At 39.5% G+C, this 20240-nt stretch overlaps 1 protein-coding gene across 3 annotated transcripts in view; it reads right to left on the minus strand.

Annotated features, from left to right (window-relative positions):
- Positions 1-20240, minus strand: part of nsfa (N-ethylmaleimide-sensitive factor a) — a 45828-nt gene that overhangs the window by 21055 nt on the left and 4533 nt on the right. For 2 of the 3 annotated variants that reach the window (XM_072368262.1, XM_072368263.1), the window contains exon 2: positions 7251-7268. The exons of the other annotated variant lie outside the window; for it this stretch is intronic. In XM_072368262.1, coding sequence (XP_072224363.1) covers positions 7251-7268 — 18 coding nt within the window. The remainder of the gene's footprint in view (positions 1-7250; positions 7269-20240) is intronic. 3 annotated transcript variants of the gene reach the window in all.

The following is a 20240-nucleotide window of genomic DNA, read 5'->3' on the forward strand; positions in this document are numbered from 1 at the left end:
GCAGGTTGAATTTCCTCAACTGCCTGAAATACATCCTCTGCTGGGCTTTTTTGATTAGGGAGCTGTTATTCACCCACTTCAGGTGATGATGGAGCCCAGGACCACAATGTTCACTGGGGATTCACATGGGGTGATGGGGGCAGGTGGGGTTGCTCTTCCTAAAATCCACAACTCCACTATCTTGACAGTGGTAAATGGACTTGTATAGCGCTTTTCTAGTCTAACTACATGCCACATTCACCCCACTCACACACATTCTTAAGATTGTACATAACTACGTGCTTTTTTCTAAGCATTCACACACATTCATACCCCCAATGATGGGGTTCAGTGTCTTGCCCAAGGACGCTTCGACATCATCCTGGGGAAGCCAGAGTCGAACCACCGACCTTCCGATTGGTGGGCGACCTGCACCAGGTCTCCAGATGATCAGTCTCCCACCTGTAGGTGGACTTGTTCCCACCAGAGATGAGTCCGATGAGGGTTATGTCATCTGAAAACTTCAGGAGCTTGACGGACTGGTGACTGGAGGTGCAGCTGTTCATGTACAGGGAGAAGAGCAGAGGAGAAAGAACGCAGCCTTGAGGGGAACCGGTGCTAATGGTCTTAAAGTCAGAGAGATGTTCCCCCCAGTTTCATGGACTGCTTCCTGTCAGACAGGAAGTCTGTGATCCACCTGCTGGTGGAGTCAGGCACACTCAGCTGGGAGAGCTTGTTCTGAAGAAGACTCAGGGTGATGTTGTTGAAGTTAGAGCATAAGTCCACAAACAGGATCCTGGCGTAGGTTCCTGCAGAGTCAAGGTGTCGGAGGATGAAGTGGGGGGCCATGTTGATGGCGTCGTCTCCAGATGTGTTGGCTCTGTAGGCGAACTGCAGGGGGTCCAGGAGTGGATCTGGGATGAATTTGAGGTGTGACAGGACAAAGCGTTCGGAGGACTTCATGTCCACAGAGATCAGGTGGACAGGTCTGTAGTTGTTAAGTCCTGTGGTCCTTGGTTTTTTAGGGATGGGGATAATGGTGGAGGCCTTGAAGCAGGCTGGCACGTGGCAAATCTCCAGTGAGCTGTTGAAGATGTCTCTTAAAGCAAGAGGAGGTGTCCCAGTGAGTGGAGTTGAGCCTAAAGCTCCTGCTGAGGTGGGGTGGGTGGAGTTCCTGGGCTGTGGCTGGTGAGAGGTGTCGTGGTTGACATGGGTTATGGTGACAGGTCTACTCTATTGTCTTTCAAAACAACAGTAGAACTCATTCAGCTGGTTGGCAAGTTGTGGGTCGTTTGTGGAATTGGGGGCTGTAGATCTATAGTTCGTTATCTGTCTGAGCCCTCTCCAGACAGAAGCAGAGTTATTAGTCGAGAACTGGTTTTGTAGCTTCTTAAAGTGACAGAGTGTGCTTGATTACCTCTCAACTGTTCAGGCCAGCAGGCTTGAACAGTCCACATGGGCAAGAAGGAGCCGTGGATATCCTCAGTGCCCTGGTCACACAGCGTTTTTGTGCTATGTTCTGGACCGGGGGCAGAGATGTCCCAATAATTTTCTCAGCTATTCTCACCACTCTCTGAAGAGCCTTCCAGTCTGAGACTTTGCAGCCAGCAGCCCAAATGGAGATGCAGCTGGTCAGCACGCTCTCTATAGTTTCTCTGTAGAACTTGGTGAGAATGGGAGGTGTGCTCCTCTCAGCCGACGCAGGAAGTGAAGGCGTTGGTGTCCTTTCTTCGCCAGAGCTGCTGTGTTCTGTGACCAGGTGAGGTCCTCTGTGATCTGCACCCCCAGGAACTTTGTGCTGCTGACTTTCTCCATGGTGCAGTTGTTGATGTGGAGTAGTGTGTGGTGGCGTCTGTTCCTCCTGAAGTCAACAATCATCTCCTTCGTTTTGCTGACATTGAGGATCAGGTTGTTGGAGCTGTACTACTCCACCAGGCATTTCACCTCACCCCTGTACGCATCCTTGTTGTTATACCTGATGAGGCACACCACTGTCGTGTCTTCCGTATACTTTAGGATGTGGTTGGTACTGGAACAGGCATGACAGTCTTGGGTTATTAGGGTACACAGCAGTGGGCTCAGGACGCAGGGAAATGAAGTTTGAGGTGTTTTTTTCCCAACACGCACCTGTTGTGGTCTGTTGGTGAGGAAGTCTAGCAGCCAGTTGTACAGTGGGGTAGGGTCTGTTTGTGATGTGGCTCTGATGTAGCTCAGAGAGGATTGCAAATTTTGCCTGGAAAACATTAAGCCTTAAGTTTGTGCAGCAATCACTTCTTTTGTTTACTGACTGTGCCACTTTGTCTCCAGTCTAATCTCTATTTTAAGTAAGCTAGAGTTTTTGGAAAATTTGAAGATATGATTAATTCTATAATGAATACAAGAAAGGCTGTCATCCAGTGATGAAAATCCAACTTTGATTGAAAGGAATGCTTAAATGTATCAAATAAAAAAAGAATGACTCGTGGAGCTGAATGAAACTGGACACATAATGAAGAAAATTTTGTATGTAAGGCAGATGGGAAATATTAGTTTCAGCTGGGGAGGCAAAGTGGCACATAAAATCAATATGAGCAATAAAGTCAGTAATGAGCAAAAGTGATGAAACACAAAGTCAGATCAGGCTTCTCAAATTTTTTATGCCATCTGCATCCCATCTTGGCTAACCTAGAAAGTGTCTGCATCGCCTAGAAAAGAATAAATCAACTTCATAACATGATTTATTTGAGACCAAAGCCTGCGTGACATGAACCAGTTGGCATTCTTTTCTGTTTGTTTAAAAAGTACAGTATTTGAGAGCCAGTCTTTAATTGCTTGTTAAAAGAAAGAATAAGTCACAAAAGACAACGGATAAAGCAGTGTCGTGAAAATCAAGCCTTGTGATGTGTTGGGTTTTGTGTGCAATGTCTTTGTATATTTCCAGGTACATCTAATCTTTGAAATATTGTCCAGCCTTCTTTTTTCTGGAGCTTCCCAATACAACTTAAGGTTTGATCACAAAGTGTCAAGTGAAATATAGTCCAATATAGTCCATTGTCCACAGTGAACTCACTGCTCCACTGTTAAAATGCACGTATAAGTTGGTTTAATTCCTAAATGGCCTGACCTTTACTGCATGTCCTTACTTACTGTAAAAGTAACATGTCAAAACAGAAAAATATTTTCTAGTCATCCTAACGGAGAGGCGTAGGCTGTTGCTATGTATATATATATATATATACACATACTGTATATACAGTGGTATAATATAGATAATTATTCCACAGAAGAACATTAAAGTCTTGCTTATTACCAGAATCACTCAGATTGATCTTGTAGATGCCACATGCTTAGCAATTAGCCATTACCACCTAAAGATAGCGAGCACACTTCCTCACAGCTGTGTCTACAGAGTGTATCATCAACAAGCAGCAAAAGTCTGTGACGGGGTAAAAAGGAACAAAGTGTGTTGTTGCTCTGTTCATGTTAATGGTTTCAAGAAGTACTGTAGAGCTTCCATATGTGGGTGCTTTACATGTTTTCTCGTCAAGTACATACACTAACCAACATAACCTAAATAAAGGCCTTTCACATCAGGATAGTCTGGGGGACTATTGAAAAATTTTATGTCCTCATTTGGTTTGGTTCACTTTCACACTGCATTTTAAAACGGACTAAACTGCCTGGGCATTGTCACACAGTTACAACAGCTGCTCTGACCAAGAAGGAAAAAAGCATGAGGAAGAAGAAAACCCAGCTCATCGACTGGCCAGGACCAAAAATGGAAATCCATCCCCTTCAGTCAGCTTGTTTACAACAAAAACAAACAATGGAGCAACACCAAATTTCTTGGGTTTTTTGCTTTTACTTTGGTGTTCAAACCTAATTGCTTTTTCACAAAAAGCTGCTCAGTATGAGCAGCAGGCAAGGCAGTGAGCTATCCACCATGTTATCTGCCTGTATAGTCTGTTTGCATTTCCCCCTGTAAGCAAGCTAGACCAGGGTTAACTTGCAAGCAAACCAAGACCCACGTTTTCAGGAAACAAATTCTAGTCCTTTTAAAGCGGAACAAACAGCTCTGGTGTGAAAGTGCCCTAAGATACCACTTATATATGGTGTATAAGCTGTAATCAATGCATTTGGATTGGGAGCAGTAATGATTCTGGTACTTAGATATTTTTACCAGTACAAAAGTACAAACTAAAAGACTAAAGGGTGGAACAAAAATTATGAGATTATTTCCATTAAGTTACTTATATGTTACCCCCTTTGCAACCCTATCAGTGTTCTTTTCCTCATGTTGAAATGCATTCAAGTTTAATGCTGTTTTTACTATCAATTTAGCTTGTACTTACTTTTTATTTATTTTTTGTTGTTACATTTCGTTGTTGCATTTATCAGGCTAAGGAAACACATTTTGTTTAGTTCATGTTAGTTATATGCTGGCATTGCAAGACGTATTAGTTCAACCAAAATAATTAAAAATCAAGTTTCTCAAAAATCCGACTAACACAGCCAGATAGTGTAGTCGGGGATTGACTCACTGTATGTATACACTAAACTAGACTTGAAACTTAAATGGGCCTCCACACCTGCACTGAATGTCGATCTTTTTAAAAAACCTTTAAGCCTAAGTGTGTAATAATACAGGTGAATTACAAATAAAGCTACACTCATTTGCATATTTCTCTTTTTTTGTGTGTGTAAGAAATTTAGATTAGAAAAAATCAGCAAATTAGAACTACGTGTTTGCTCAGGCTCACCTGAAGCATTTCCAGACTGTTGCTCTGCTCTAATAAAATCCTGATTTTAAAACTGCAACAACAACTCAAGTAACTTAAAGACAACATCTGTGCAGTAATTTCAGTTAAATGTAACTTGTACAATGATCTCCCATTAAGAAAGATAGTGGCTGCAGAATTTCTGGATGCCTCTTCAGCCAGTCCACAGTGTTGCAGTGTTGGACATGCACGCTCCACAATGCAATTCACCCTCCTGTGCATGTATTCTGGTACAACGACAGTGGTCCTGTTAAATGGCCAGGTTGACTCTGAGTATGTTTTCAAGCGGATTCATTTTAGGTTTTTGCAGTATTTTGAGGTCTTAGTTATCACACGGCTTTACATAAGTAAATCAGAAATTTTAATTGAGAGTGAATAAACGGATTCAGGTCTGACAATGTCCTTGTTTTGTTAGTGTTAAGCTGGCCAAAAATTATCAAAAGAGGAAAAAGGAGAAAGTACGAGGTGTTAATCTATGAACCTTTGTACAAAAGAATGTTGGTTCAAGACTAGTCCTTGTCAATATGTTTTGCAGAATCCTTGTACAACAGAAAGCAACAGCCCAGGGAAACAGTACCATCTAAACATTTTACAACCATGGAAACATACAAAGAGATGAAAAGTAAGAGTAAAAACTGATTTATTAAAAATTCTAATGAATCAACTTTGAACCTTTTAACCTTCTTCAGACAAAAGAAGGCATCACTGCCTTTTTTCATCTAACTTCAACATAATCACAATCTCAGCCAATCACAATACTACCTTGTACAATATATCTAAAACTCTACAACTTATCTAATCTGATCCACCTCAAATTTTAAGAGAAAATGTGAAATTATCATAGGGGAAAAAACATTAAAATAAAATTTTAAATTTTAGATTTTATTTTTTGTGCTCCACACTTTGACTTTTAAATATCTTTTTACAATTGACATAATTCTGCTAGCTGCTTTCTGATAATCGTGACTCTGAGATCTTCAGGCTAGTTTAGTGCATTTTTTGTCGCTGATACTTTCAATGCCTCCATATGGAATGTTACCATCTGTTAACATTTTTTGGTGAAGACATTGTCATTTGACACAGGCTGAATGTTGATGAAACACTTTCACACTGCACTCAAGAGCCAGAGGCTAGCGCATGTGAGCAAATTTTATGTGTGATTTGTGAGGGGTTGGGACTCAGTATCCAGGTAAAGAATATTTTGATACATTGGTAAAATTGTAGTTTTAAGCAAGTTATGATGATTTCCTAATCTTAACCATGTCAATTTTTAATGCTGAACCTTAACCAGTTACTTTAAAGAGCAAAGAAACAGTGACTGAGAGTTCAAGGAGGCAGCTGATTGCATTTGAAAGCTATTAAAACATCCGTGAACAGGATGGGATTTGAGTTTGGTTGTTTGGATTGATATTCATAAGTGTGGCTCAACAAACCACTCTGACCTTGACGTGTGTGATGGAACAGTTGTTTCGTGACTGTATCAAGAAAAATGGTGACACTGTATTTCCCTATGGAGTTATTTTTGTGTTCAGTACAAATCAGAAATCAAACAAATCACTTAATCGAGTCTTTGTGACTTTTTGTTATGAGATTTAAAGGAGAACTCTGGTTTTTTTAAACCTAGACCTTATTTCTGGCATAAAATACATTTATATACTCACCGAGAACAGTTTGGCGAAAGTCGGCGTCCTTTGAAAGCTATTTAGAAAACACGTGATCAGCTTATATCCTCATAACAGAGTTAATGGGGTAGGGACGATGCAGCCCCTAAATAAGGCATTATCTGTATTTATTTCACCAATACTTTAAGAAGAATGAATGAACGAACGTGTACTAAAGCTCTGTTAGCTCATAGGTGCTGTTATGTGGCTACTTGCGGCTATAGGGGATATAGCGATCGGCGTATGGATATACGCCGATCGCGAGTTTTTTAAAAACCTTCAGAAATACGCCGACTTTCGCCAAACTGTTCTCGGTGAGTAGATAAACATATTTCATGCCATAAATAAGGTCTAGGTTTAAGAATACCGGAGTTCCCCTTTAATCAAATTCCCTTAACATGTTTAAAATCCCCAATGACATCTTATAAATAAACATCATATACCAATCAACTTAACTGGGATAAATCTTTTCTAATGCAGACAATTTGCCACCTGAATCAAAACTTCAAGCTCCAAGTGGAACCTTTCCATTTTGTTCTGGCCTTTAGGGACTTGCAGTACAACAAGGGGGGTTGATTAATGGATGCTAATGAGCTCGGGTTTCCATTCAGTTAGCATGTAACACCAGCTTGACATTGCAGTTCAGTCACTGGGTTGCAATGCTGTCAGACACTGTATGGCTTTGCATTGTATACATATTCTAGGATGCTATCCAGCCTGCAGTGACGCACATCCACGACACAACACATCTCTGCAGTCAGAGAGCAACAGACAGTTTGAGCAGCAATAACAAATATATCCCTTCTGACGGAGAGGGTGGCAGCTCGCTTTGAGATTATGTAGCCATACATACCTTGAAAAATATTACGACCTTGTGAGGACCAGCGTAGGCAAGCAGAGAGGAAGGACAGAAGACAGTGTTTGAGACGGAAGGGGATTCAAAGCAGCAAGCTGCTGTGAGGCTGTGATGGTTGCAGACAGGTGAATCTAAGTGTGGATTTACTCAAGCCATACATCCACTCACACACACTGAAAGAGATCACCTGCAGGGGTGTCTCTGCATGCGGGCCAGAGTTGGGGTTTGCTTTAACTTAATTCTACATTTTGATTTATTCTTGGAATTATTATTTGTTATTGCCAAATGTACTCAGGTTCCATTTCTAATTTACGCCCCAAGTCTGGTGGTTTCATCCCAACCATGCAATGTAATCACAAGCCAGCATCTATTCACCACATTGGACACTGTGTCAGCTTGTGGTGACAGATATGGATAGAAGAGAAAAAATAAGCTGGTTTTGTTCTCTTATATGTGAATGATGAATGAAGATGAGAATGAAGGGAAGGGTGACAATACAAGGAATGAGAGCGTTTGATGGAATATGCCCTTAGATTAAGTTCCATATATCAATAAAGCAGTCACGGGCTGTATGTTTCAAAGGTTTTAATAATGAAACCTAACTAAATGTCCAGGGTGGTGGTTTACAGCAGTGCTAATTCTGTTTTTATGGTGCCTACTATGACTGTTAGGGCTGGATCAGTTAGCATTAGCAAGCATGCTCAAACAAAACAACAGACAAGACTTCACAGGTAGTGTAATAATGCCGAAGAAAACAATGGACAATCTTTTTAACAAGTGGGCACTTTAAAATTGGTTGTCTCATATGCATTCTGCACCATGACTTAGCAGAGCCTTATTTACCACAATAGGGGTCTGAGCTGCTTCTGATCATTCTCTACACTCCCATTGACTAGCAGAGGAATGCTTCTTCCTTCAAAACCAGATGGATCATTTCAAGGAACGCATTGTTGCAGTAGCAGAACAAGATGGAACAATAATTTTTCATTTCACATCAGCTTTGTGTATTGTGGACGCTTGATAATGTTGGCTTGAAGTGTATCATCTCATCCAAAATGTGGTCCATGCATAGAGAGCACAAACACCGACAGCCACATGTTGACCAAATTCATCTGATTAACAAGCAGCAACTGTTCCAAGATAAATTACCAGTAATCTAAATCCATAGTTCAATTCAAATCTAAAAAAAAACCTACGAAGGAGCACAAACCTTAAAAACCAGCAACGTAGTTGCTCTTTACAGTCGTATCCTACTGCAAAACAGTAGATGTCATTATCACACATTAAATAGGAAGTTATAGTCGAGATCATCAGATGTCTCTCGATGGCTAAAATCGCGCTGTGTGTAGCTGCCTTAAAGTTGCTGTTGGTAACTTGAATAAAAGGAACTTCTTGTGATATTTCCTAAAACTGTCCTTTTGCCCAGGCAGTAAGATATAAGACTTGTAATCTGTTAAAAAAAAAGCAGCTCCATTGGTCCCACCTGCTGTCCCTACTGCGATTTTCAAGAAATTACCGCAACAGAGACAAAACAACCAATCAGAGCCAGAGCAGCATCTGATGGAGTGTGTGACATCTGTCAATCACTCCTCACACACACGCCCTTCCTGCGCTCATGCTGCCGCACTGTCAGAACTGCCAAAAACAGCATATACGGCTAAGATAACAAAAAAGAAGATAACCGGGGAAGACAAAAAAGCGAAAAAGAAAGAAATTGACCGAACCAGAAATAAAACAAGAGTAATTGTTGGAGTAGCTTTTCAGAGGTGGAGGGAGCTACATGACCTGAAAGAGTTTAAAACCGATTCCAAGTTGTCAACGTTTTTTGCTTGACCCCTGCTTGATTTATATTTGGTTTGATTTTTTGGGGGGAAATTGTTACAGTAAACCTCTGCGGTGAGTACAATTAGCTCCGTGATGTAGCGGCTAGGCAAAGTTAGCTTTTTTCTGATGCCAAGGCTAATGTGACTGGTTTTCATTTAGTTACAAAACAGTAGAAAATACTTTTATAAAGTGACCAGGCAGTCACGGTTTGGTGTTTATCCTTGTATGTGTAGTGTCATCCGTCATCCATGTCACGCACGCCACTTTGCCTCTTCAAGTCACGTCAGCTGAGTATCTTTGGCCTTTGACATGGCAGCAGCGAATTTTCAAGCGAAGTCTGCTCTCTTCTCCAACTTACCATCTGCAGCTTTAATTGCATAGAATCTCCTAAATAGTGTTTTTGATGAGGAAAAATTTCTAAAGCATTTATTAACGGTTGCTATGCGCCGCCTTATCAGCAGCAAGTCTGTATAGCTCTGAATTTTGTTCGTCGTTTGTATAATTATATGTTATTTTCATTTTAATCTAAACATTTTTAGTGATTTTTAGTGATCTGCTTTTCATTTCCATTTTGTTTATTTATTTTTTTTGACAATGTGCACTGCTACCAGTAGAGCAGTGTACACAAGAGAAGAACTGTTGGCACTGTTAAGGATTGGTCGCGGAATTAAACTGATTCTGACCAAGCTAAGAAAGCTGTTGGCTGGTGAAATCCCAGTTCACATTTTGAAGTGAGCTGTGCTCTGAATGAAGGCGGGCAGGTGGTTCTGCTCTATGTGGGATTTAAAACTTCCAATTCTTTTCACTCTTCTGTCAGATGTGAAACACCACTGTGATAGAAATGGTTGACACTCTTTAGATCAGAAGACCGTAACAATGATTGCAGCGTTTTAATCCTAGATACTGCCGGACAAGTGTCCACCTGTATGTGGTGAACAGTTAATTTGCTAATGTTAACGGGGCTTTCACCAGCCCTGAAACACAGATTTTCACCCAGTGTGAGTGGAAAGCTCTTGCAGTTGAGCTATATACCAAGTGCTTTGGAGTGCTGAGAACGGTCAGACAAATCCCATCGTATGCAAGTAAAAATTATTTGTTAATCACTCAATAAGTGTATGATTCTGGTAATAACACTCTCCTCCGGGGATATTCATTGCCTTATAGTAATTTTTTGCTGGTTCTTTTGTGCAAATGTTAATTTAATTTAAGTTTCTTATAACTTTAAATATTCTTCAAGAAAACCTTACAACTAGACTTATGGGTAATGGAGCGTTACATTCAGGAATCCCATGAACTACAAGAGAATTAGTCTTAACTTAAGGTGCTCTGTGTAACTGGCCACTGGATCTTATGGAGCTGTTTTTTTTTCATAAATTCAAGCAAAAGTATAAAAGGGAATCAGATCTAGTCATAAATTATAAAATTCACCACTGCTGTCCTGCAATGAATGTAACAACTAAATATTGCTGACCTGAGCTGTTGCCCAGGTCAGCAATAGTTGCCCAGGACACTGGTGTAGAAGAGGCTTAACATTTTAAGATTTTTGGATAAGACCTGCCCTGTAATGGACTGGCAGCCTGTCCGGGGTCTACCCTGCCTCTCGCCAAATGATGACTGGGATAGGCCCCGCCCCTCTAGTGTTTCTTTTATTTCTTTTGAAGTTGCTTTTTTCATCTACTTCGTTGTTCAGAAGGTGAAAGTAGTGTCACGCATGAAAAGGTTTTCCTGTAATTTCTTTCCCATTTCCCCGCTCACAATACGTCATTTCTGTCATCTGTTTATTTTCAGTCTGCTTTTTCAGCTAAAATCCCTATGGCTCTCTCTACCTCCTGTTAATAGCAAAAACCTCTCTGTGAAATTAGTTTGGGTTCTCTAGGATGTCCTCATCTAATAACTTTCTGTTCATTTCAACAAATGCTATTATCCCCTGCACAAATTCTGTGGTGACCCATCATCTTTTCCACCACACCACAACCTTTTTAATGTTAATTTCTGCACACCTTTTATCCTCCATTTAGTTTTCAATTAATATTATTTACATCAACCACTTTATGTCATTTTCTTACTCTGTCTCGTATGATGGGTGTAAAACTGCAGAAGCAGGGAGTGGCAGAATTTCAAAACTGTGCCTCCCTGCATCTCCCCCCTCTGATTCTAAATATTCCTACATTCATAGCATCCCATTAAATTTTTCATCCTATGGTGCCTCAGACTATGGACAGAGTCAAATGTCTGCACTAGTAATTGATTGGTAATGCTGCGGCAGATACAATGGTTTAGGATAGTGACAATGCAGAGCATCACATCTGCTATCCCCTTTTAATCTGGACTGTACAATTATTCCAGAAAAAGAAAGAGTTTAAAACAAGCTCAGAGAATCAGATTCATGCTCTGTGGATTGACTATTATAACCCAAACTTCAAAAACAGTTGGAATGTTGCGTAGGATATAAACTAAATCTAAATGTAATGATTCACAAATCTCATAAGCTAATACTTAATTCATAAAAAAACATTATGAGCATATCAAATGCTCAACCTGAGGCATTTCACAAATTCATGAAACATATTAGCTCATTGTGAATTTGATGGCAGAAACACGTATAATAGTTTTTTTACAGGTGTAGCAGCCGGTTGTCTGGTTTTTGTTTCTATTTTTGTTCTGTTTCCTCTTCTTTCCTCTTCTTCTTTCCCGGTCCGGTTCAGCTATGTTATATATTGTAAACAAAAATAAATAAATGGGCATCAAGGGGAGCTTTACATTTATAAAACTTCCCTTGGCAAAGCAAATCTGTTTGGCATCAAAGGTATTCAGACTACAATTCTGCTGCCATAATGCTGAACAGGACAAGGGGGAAAAAAAAGAAAAAAGAAACACGTATAATAAAAATTGGAATGGGGGGCCATGATATGCATGATCTTTTGGCCCTCAGGCAGCTCTGCTTTAAAAACGGCAATGATTCTGTCAAGGAAATCACTGCATGGGTTCAGGATTACCTCCAGAAGTCATTGTCTGTGAAGACACTCTATGCCATTCACAAATGCAAGATCTAGCTCTATCGAGCTCTATCAAGAAAAGAACAAGCAAAATGTGAACATTATTCAAAACTCTGCTCTGGGCCAGAGCTTATTCATAATGGGCTGGAAATCATAGACACCAAGTCCTCTGGACTGAGTAGAGGGAATATCAGGCTTCTTAACAGCACTTAGTTTAAAGGCCTGTATCACTGATGGTATGGGAACTTCCTCCTTTCCCTTTGTTTTATTATCATACACTGCAAAAACTGGTAAGTGGTCAGTTACATCATTAATAAGTAGCCCACTTCTGACCGAGTTTTGCAAGTCATTTACAAAAATGTTATCAATTAGTGTTGCCCCATTCAATGTTATCCTACTAAGCTTAGTGATCAGTGGAAATATATGCATCCAAAAAAAATTATCTCAACAAATAATATTTGTTTTCAGCAAGACAATTCAAAGCCTCATACTGCATTTGCTACAAGAACATGGCTTTGTAATGGAAGAGTCCAGACCTTTCACCAACTGAAAACATTTGGAGCATCATGTGATGGAAAAAAAAAACAAAGAAGACCCAAGAATGTTGAGCAACTAGAATCCTGCAGTTCTCAGATGTTTACAGACTTTTGTTAAAAGAAGGGGGAGATACCACACAGTGGTAAATATGGATCCACCCTAACTTTTTTGAGATTGGGTTGCTGCCATCAAATTCAAGATGCGCTAATATTTTTTTGTTAAATAATTAAATGTCTCACTTTCAACATTTGACATTTACACAGTCTCAACTTTTTGGAATTCAGGTTTTAAAAGAGACAACAAAATTCCTCAAATCAAATTCAAAGCTACATTAGAACCTCCTTGATACTTGAAGCCAACACAGACATATCCAATATTTGTCATCGGTTCTCTCTGAGCGTATGATTAAAGTAATAGGCTCCCTAAGCTAGCCAACTACCTTTCCGTTTGAAATAAATCATATTAAGTGATTTCTTGGCAGTCGAAGATGACATTAAATCAACCAGGTTTCAGGGCACTTTGTATTTTCTTAAGAGCTGTAAGGGTGCTTCCTTCATTTGTTATAACAGAGTCAATGTTATTCAGAAACACGTTGACACAGTTCATTCAAAATTTTGATTAAAAATTGTCATCAAATATAGTTTTCAAAGAAACAGAGCTATGAATAAACTGACTGGAATAGTAAAGAAAATCTGCTATGAAGTAAGCAGTGCAAATTAGCTGGATAATTAACCAATTACAATCTCACCGTAAAATATTAATAGTAAGTTTTGCAAAGTTGTCAGTGGGTATAAGTACATGCACAGCACTTTTTGGGCAATTGACCCTAATCTAAATAAAATAATACTCTATTTATGGTATTACTTTAGTTACATGTAGGATTTTTTACATATATTCAATGTAAATGAATATATAAATGTTTAAATGTTACAGAAATTACTCTGTAGCTCCAGTCGATTAATGACTCATGCCCATTTTACATCCAACACATCCGACACAAATACAATGTATGCGCCCCTCAAGAGTCTACATCATATCAATATCCTTCAAAACACAGATCATTTACCAACTCTAATTTCCCCTTCATCCAGAAGTGTATCTTCTCTTTTATGAAGCCTTCCCTCACTGCACTGAACTCCCCTCCTGCCAGTTTTGCCAAAACTCATGACAGAAACAGACAAAACAGTGTTCAAGATTCAAGATTCAAGAAACTTTTTTTATCCCAAGGAAAATTGCTGTGCAACATTTATGGTACAAGAGGGAAAGTACTAAATAAAACAAAATAAAAATAAAATAAATCTAACATAGAATAACATAAGTAATTGAATACAACATGTGCAATGTGTAAATTAGCAGTCTAAATATATACAAACAAAGTGATCTGGACAAAGTGTCCTTGTATCCATTGTAAGTGGCAATGGGTAAAGTGAGATTTGGTATCAGGATGCAATGTTTCCACTGACCCTCTCTCGACCTGAGGTAGATTAATTTAACAGTCTGATGGCCACAGGCAGAAAGGACTACCTCTTGCGTTCTGTCTTACACATGGGTGGAATGAATCTGTTGCTGAAGATGCTTCTGTGGGAGCTTACCACCTGGTGGAGAGCACCATGATACTATGCAATTTACACAGCATCCTCCTCTCAGACACCACCAACAAAGAGTCCAGCTGGACCACCAGGACGGAGCCAGCCTTCCTGATGATCTTGTTGATCTTGTTGGCATCAGCTGCCCTCAGCCTGCTGCCCCAGCACACCAAACCAAAGAAGATGGCACTGGCTACCATCAACTGGTAGAACATCCTCAGCATGATGTTACATACATTGAAAGACCGGAGCCTCCTCTGGAAATATAGCCGGCTCTGACCCTTCTTGTACACAGCCTCCGTGTTCTTAGCCCAGTTCAGTTTGTTGTCCAGGTGTACTCCAAGGTACTTGTAATCCTGGACCACTTTCACAGTCTCACCATTGATGGAAATGGATGTGGGAGCAGATTTCCTCCTGCGGAAGGAAATCCACCACCAGCTCCTTTGTCGTGGTGGTATTAAGATGCAGATGGTTACTCTTACACCACCCGACGAAGGAATCCACAACACCCCTGTACTCCTCCTCCTTTCCCTCACTGACACAGCCAACAATTGCAGAGTTGTCCGAAAACTTCTGCAGGTGGCTGCACTCAGAGTGGAACTGAAAGTCAGAGGTGTACAGGGTGAACAGAAAAGGGGCGAGAACAGTTCCCTGTGGGGCCCCTGTGCTGCTGACCACAGTGTCAGACACACAGTCCTGTAGTCTGACATACTGTACTGTCTTCTTCAAAAACAAACAAGAAAAACAATGGCTTAATCTGCTTAATATAGAAATATTGCTGTGCATGTAACCATAGCCTGCATGTGAAATGAGAAGCAGCAGGTCGAGTAGAGGCGGACACGTATCAGACGGTGTCCTTCAGCACCTTAACAGCTCTCTGTCGTCTAATGAAAAGATGGCGGCTGCGTGATCTGACCTAAATCTTGCAAGTCAACAAAATGCCAAGTGCACTGACAGTGAGGTAAACAAAAGTCTTTGACATTCCCAAAGGCATGACACACGCACACACACACACACACTCTAGTGTTAAAAAACACATGGTTTAAAATAAATAATAAAAAATCCAAAAAGGGTAATGGTTCTCATACATAAGGGCTTGCTCGGTTTCACCACTTCATGTTTTGTTTTTTGTGGAAAATCAGACACAAATCCTCAACCACTTTTTATAGCACCACAAAGTCATCTCACTGACAATAGAAAACAAATCACAGATGGCGCAGTGGTGGAGCTGATAGCACTGTCTATCCCAGCAGTTACTGCAGTGCATCAGTTAGCAGTGTTGGCTCAACCTGTGTGCACGATGAGGATGCAATTTTTTTGGTGTTTTTTTCCCAGTTTGCTCTAAATGTGATCCTATGCATTAATGTGTGTGAGGAAAAGAAAGTGTGTTGTTGTGCTGGCTGCCCCACAGCAGAGTGGAGCTCTCTAAATATAGCTACAGCTCAGGGCTCAGAGTGGAAGGCCCTGCATCGAGACAGCTAGGGATTAGCCTTACCCTCTCTAACTCACACACAGACCTGCACGCACTCCTACACACAGCTGCTGACATCACAAACACGTGAGTATAGGATACACATAAACATTAGGTAAGCATGTATAACAGATAGACAAAATCCCATGTAGCAGATCAGTTAGTGTTAAATCCATTAATATAATTAATGAATCAGTTACAGGAAAAAGAATAAAATGAAATGTACATTTCTGAACCGCTCTGGTGTCAGCAGGAGGTGTTTGGGATGAATGCTGAGGTGATAGATTTTGTTCTGTAAATGTTCATATTGTTATATTGGAATTCTTCTGAAGAGATGAATCTGAATCTTGTCCTGCGTTAATCAACTGATTCAATCAAATTAAAAAGTTGAGTTATGCTGTTGCATTACTTCAAGGAGATACTGTACCACATGGTATAATAACTTGGTGACATCTTCCCCTTTATGGATAAGTTTAATGTCAAAATACTTATAGCTGACCAAATATTTATATAATTATTTCCTCCCAACATAAAAGAAAATCTAATGTGGCATCATGTTTTCTTCCAAATACACTTGACATTTTAAGGGACTACCTTTTTTTAAAATTTTTTCAAGAAAAATTGCCTTTAAGTCAGAGAAACACAGTGATAATTTCTACAGTTCCACTTCTCTGACTGATAACGATTTTGTCCCAATTTAATCAGAGCCCACTCATTTGACCACTCACAGACAGAGTTCTCATATTCTAAGAGGAGCAGTGTTGGTTTGGCTAAACAAATTAAAAAAACATATAGCAGGTATGTTTGTCTCCATGTCCACAAAAGAAACTGTGATTTGGTGAAGTTTGCCTTTGTCTGCTGTTTGGTACATGGCAGCATTTAGTTTAGCTGGTACAAAGCTGTAACCTTATTTAATTGAACCATTTACTTATGTAACCATTTCTTTATTAATTTTCATTTTTCATGAATGTTTAAGCCAAACCATCTGTTTTGTATTCCCGTAATACTGATGGCAGATTTTGATGCTCAGTCTAGAAAATCTTTGAGAAATGGTTCTCTTCCAAGACAATCTAGCACTATCTCTAGCCCCCTTCAGCCTCCTTATGAGCCTATGAGGCATTTGTTCCTGCAGCCCAAATGGCCCATATACTCTCATAGCCTCTAGAGGTTATGAGAGGAACTGCATGTGAACTGTAAAAAAAATGGAGTCCATTCAGGTAAAAGCCAAGTCATATAAGGATATATTTAACTCCTAACCATGATCATTTTCTAACCTAAACTAATATTTGTTTTTTATTTCTAACGTGAACCACTTGATTTTGTTTTTGTTGGAAAAACCACGCCAGGATGAAACAAAGTTTTGTTTTAACTTGTTGTATTTACATGTAACCAAGATGGCAGGCAAAATGGCGTCCATGAGTGTTACAGTCACGTTGTCTTTTAGTCCTAACCATAGGTCTTTTCTAATCTGAAGCAAATGGTCATCATTTCTGTCCAAGCAGGATGTTACACAACTGTTTCTGTCAAGTGCCGTTGAGTCATTAACCAAATTAAACTATTTTTTGTCTCCAACTCATGTCATAGATGTGTTAATCTTTGAAGGGGTGGGTCTCATTATTGTGCCATCCAACCCCAAAAAGACATATTAAAGTTTGAACTGGAGGTCTTTCATGTTATGCAGAGTTAGTATGCATCAATCTGCAAAAAGGAAAATGGAGGTATGTAAAGTTTGTGGACCAGCATAACTGATGCACATTCTGGAGTGAGACTGAATTGATGGTCCATAGCCATGAAGGGAATACTAAATGAAATCTAGATTAAAAAAAATGTAATAATAAATTATTTTTCATTTTTCAAAATGGCCTGTCCAGGGTGTACTCTGCGTCTCGGATTAGGTGAAAATGGATGGATGAATATATTTGGAGTTTAGTTACATTTCTAGTACTGTATTTTGATTTGTCTGATAAACAGGAGAAATCTTTCATTATTTTAGAGAACTGATAACAGTGTTTATATTCTTCAGTGCAGTATGATTGTGACCTATACATTTATGAGAACGTATTGGAGGTATGGTGAAAGTGAAAAGGTGCAAAAGTTAAAGAAATTGCAAAATGAGACACTTACTAATGAAAAAAGGGATACGTTTGTGCTTCCACTTTTTGGAAAAGAGTTTGCAGATTGTAAGGTGCAACTTTTTGACGTCAAATTTAGTAAAAGGGAAATGTAGAACCTGACAGAGCCCCTGAAATTGTGTGTGGGTGCTAAAGCAGAAGAAGGTGAGCAAAGAAACAAATGACAGTATAATAGGCTCTTGAGAAATGGCTTCGGAACAATAGATGGATGAACTAGAGGGAAATTACAAGGGAAATATTCTGCTCACTTCATTAAGGTGGAAAATGAGACCATGGAGAGGAAGAGACGCATTTTAATCGAGCCGCCGACTTCTGCAGCCCACTTGCATTTTCCATCACATATGAAGGCATCTGCTTCTTTTTCTTTCTCAAAGTGTAATGCCAAAAGCACTTCGTCTGTAGTTATTGATTTTTTGACACAAATACATCAGTCAGGCGGTCCTTGAACGCTCCTACTCACTGTTGGGGGACTGAAGAAAAGCTGGCAGCAATCAAAAGAATTTCAGTACAGTCATCTTTCAAGAGTTAGATTGAGTTTAGTGCTTGAAATGCTGACTGGAAAACCCTGTAAACTAAATGTTACAGGCTGCATTTTCACTTAGGTATCATTCCATTTTCATAACATGGGGAATAGCAGCCCCTGTATTTGTACAGTCTCATGCAGGTGAAGCTTTTTACATGACACAGTGTTAACAAGCCGTGTGTCACTGAAGAAGGGTTGAAAATGCTCAAGCAGGTTGTTGATTTCATAGAAAAGAGAAATACCTTAAAAGTATAAAAGCAATAAGATGTTCCTACACCACAACAAACCTTAGTCCTATGTCGTAAATGAAATAGTACGATGAATTATGGAAATTATGTGTTCAATAGTTTTATTCTGGAACTTTTGGAACCTTGAAGCTTTCTAATCCACGGCTATTACTGAGATCAGATAGCTGGTGAGACAGCATAGCTGGCAAAAGGTGGCCAAAGGTTGAAAGTCCACCCCAACGCAAGCAGAGTTCAAATGTCTTACTGACACGCCGACCCTTATTCCCCTTAAACCTTGAACTGACTCTCTGCAGTGGAAATACTGCAATACAAGTAAAATTAAGTGTCCTGACTGGCCGTCACCAGACAGAATCTACGAGAAAGCAAATAAGTTACCCATGACAAATAAATTGTTACTCCATGTGAGATGTCTCATCTGTCTGTGATAAAGAAACGTACAGGTATCCGTTTGATACTGACAGATCCTCTCTATGTGTTGTGATTTTCATACCCTTTATTATGTTCCATGTGTGTAAACTGTCTCACTCTGGAAGTGTCTCGATGACTCCTGCTGAGGTCTGCAGGCATCTACTAAACTCAGCTCTGTTAACATTTTTGGTGCTGAAATGTGGAAAAGGCCTAGCCAGCCTAATCAAGCCTCAGATCAGCCACCAGTGCCTCCTCTTGGCACTACCTCCTCCGTTTCTGCAGTGGTATAGTGTCTTTTTTCTTCTGATGATTAAGGATTAGTGGTCAGTTTACTAGTTGTGTGGTGCAGGGTATACCTGGTTACATGGAGCATATCCATTATTTTTTTATGCAAAATATAGCATACCCACATCTAAATCCTCTTTAATTATGTACATCAAATTCAGTACTGTACTGCAAGTCCATTTTTATTTTCCTACAAAGGCAAAGATATGTCCTGCCTTTCAGTGGCTCGTGCCAGATGACTTAATTGAACAAGTTTGTTAAAGGCCACAAAAACATCACATTTATATTGTGGGGTGGAGTGGATAAACTCATTGAAATGAAGTTATAGCCGCTTTTTTATATACTTTTGATGAAAGCAAACATTTGATCAGGTGTATATTCACAAGCATACAGCTGTACATACAGTGCGTCTCTCCACACTCACCCACTAGTTGATCCCCAGCCAGAGATCAACATCTCACAGGCAAACCACTAAAGTTTTTTCTTTTAATATTCCATCTCTACAGGGAAGCTAGAGGCGTCTTCTACTTTATAAAGTATCCTGTTCATATGACGTCTGGATCCGATTAACTGCTGATCAGATTCAACATATCTATACATGCACGCCTAGAAGGTGCTTCAGATCTTAATGGGTTAAAGAGCAGCATGAGATTTAGAGGATTTGTGTTGTAGTGTGAAAAGGGAAAATAAATTTTGATAAAGAAAATTACATATTAACTGCTTTAGCATAAAAGACAAAATAAAGTATTTTCTCTATGTAAGAAATTGTAAAAATCAAAAACTTGTCATTCTGATTACTAGTCAGATGACTAATCTTGACTATACTGCCTCTATTTCTATAAAGTTTGTGACAAAAAGAGAAGCTTTAACATTGATGACCTAATGCTGAGGGAAGATAGAGGTGATTGTACAATTTAGTTATTTTCAATAAACCATGTTTAAAATTGTTGATCACAGCATTCTCTTACATCAGTTAC

Source organism: Leuresthes tenuis, unplaced genomic scaffold, assembly GCF_036924035.1.
Source record: "Leuresthes tenuis unplaced genomic scaffold, fLeuTen1.0.hap1 SCAF_17, whole genome shotgun sequence".
NCBI classification, from domain to species: domain Eukaryota; kingdom Metazoa; phylum Chordata; class Actinopteri; order Atheriniformes; family Atherinopsidae; genus Leuresthes; species Leuresthes tenuis.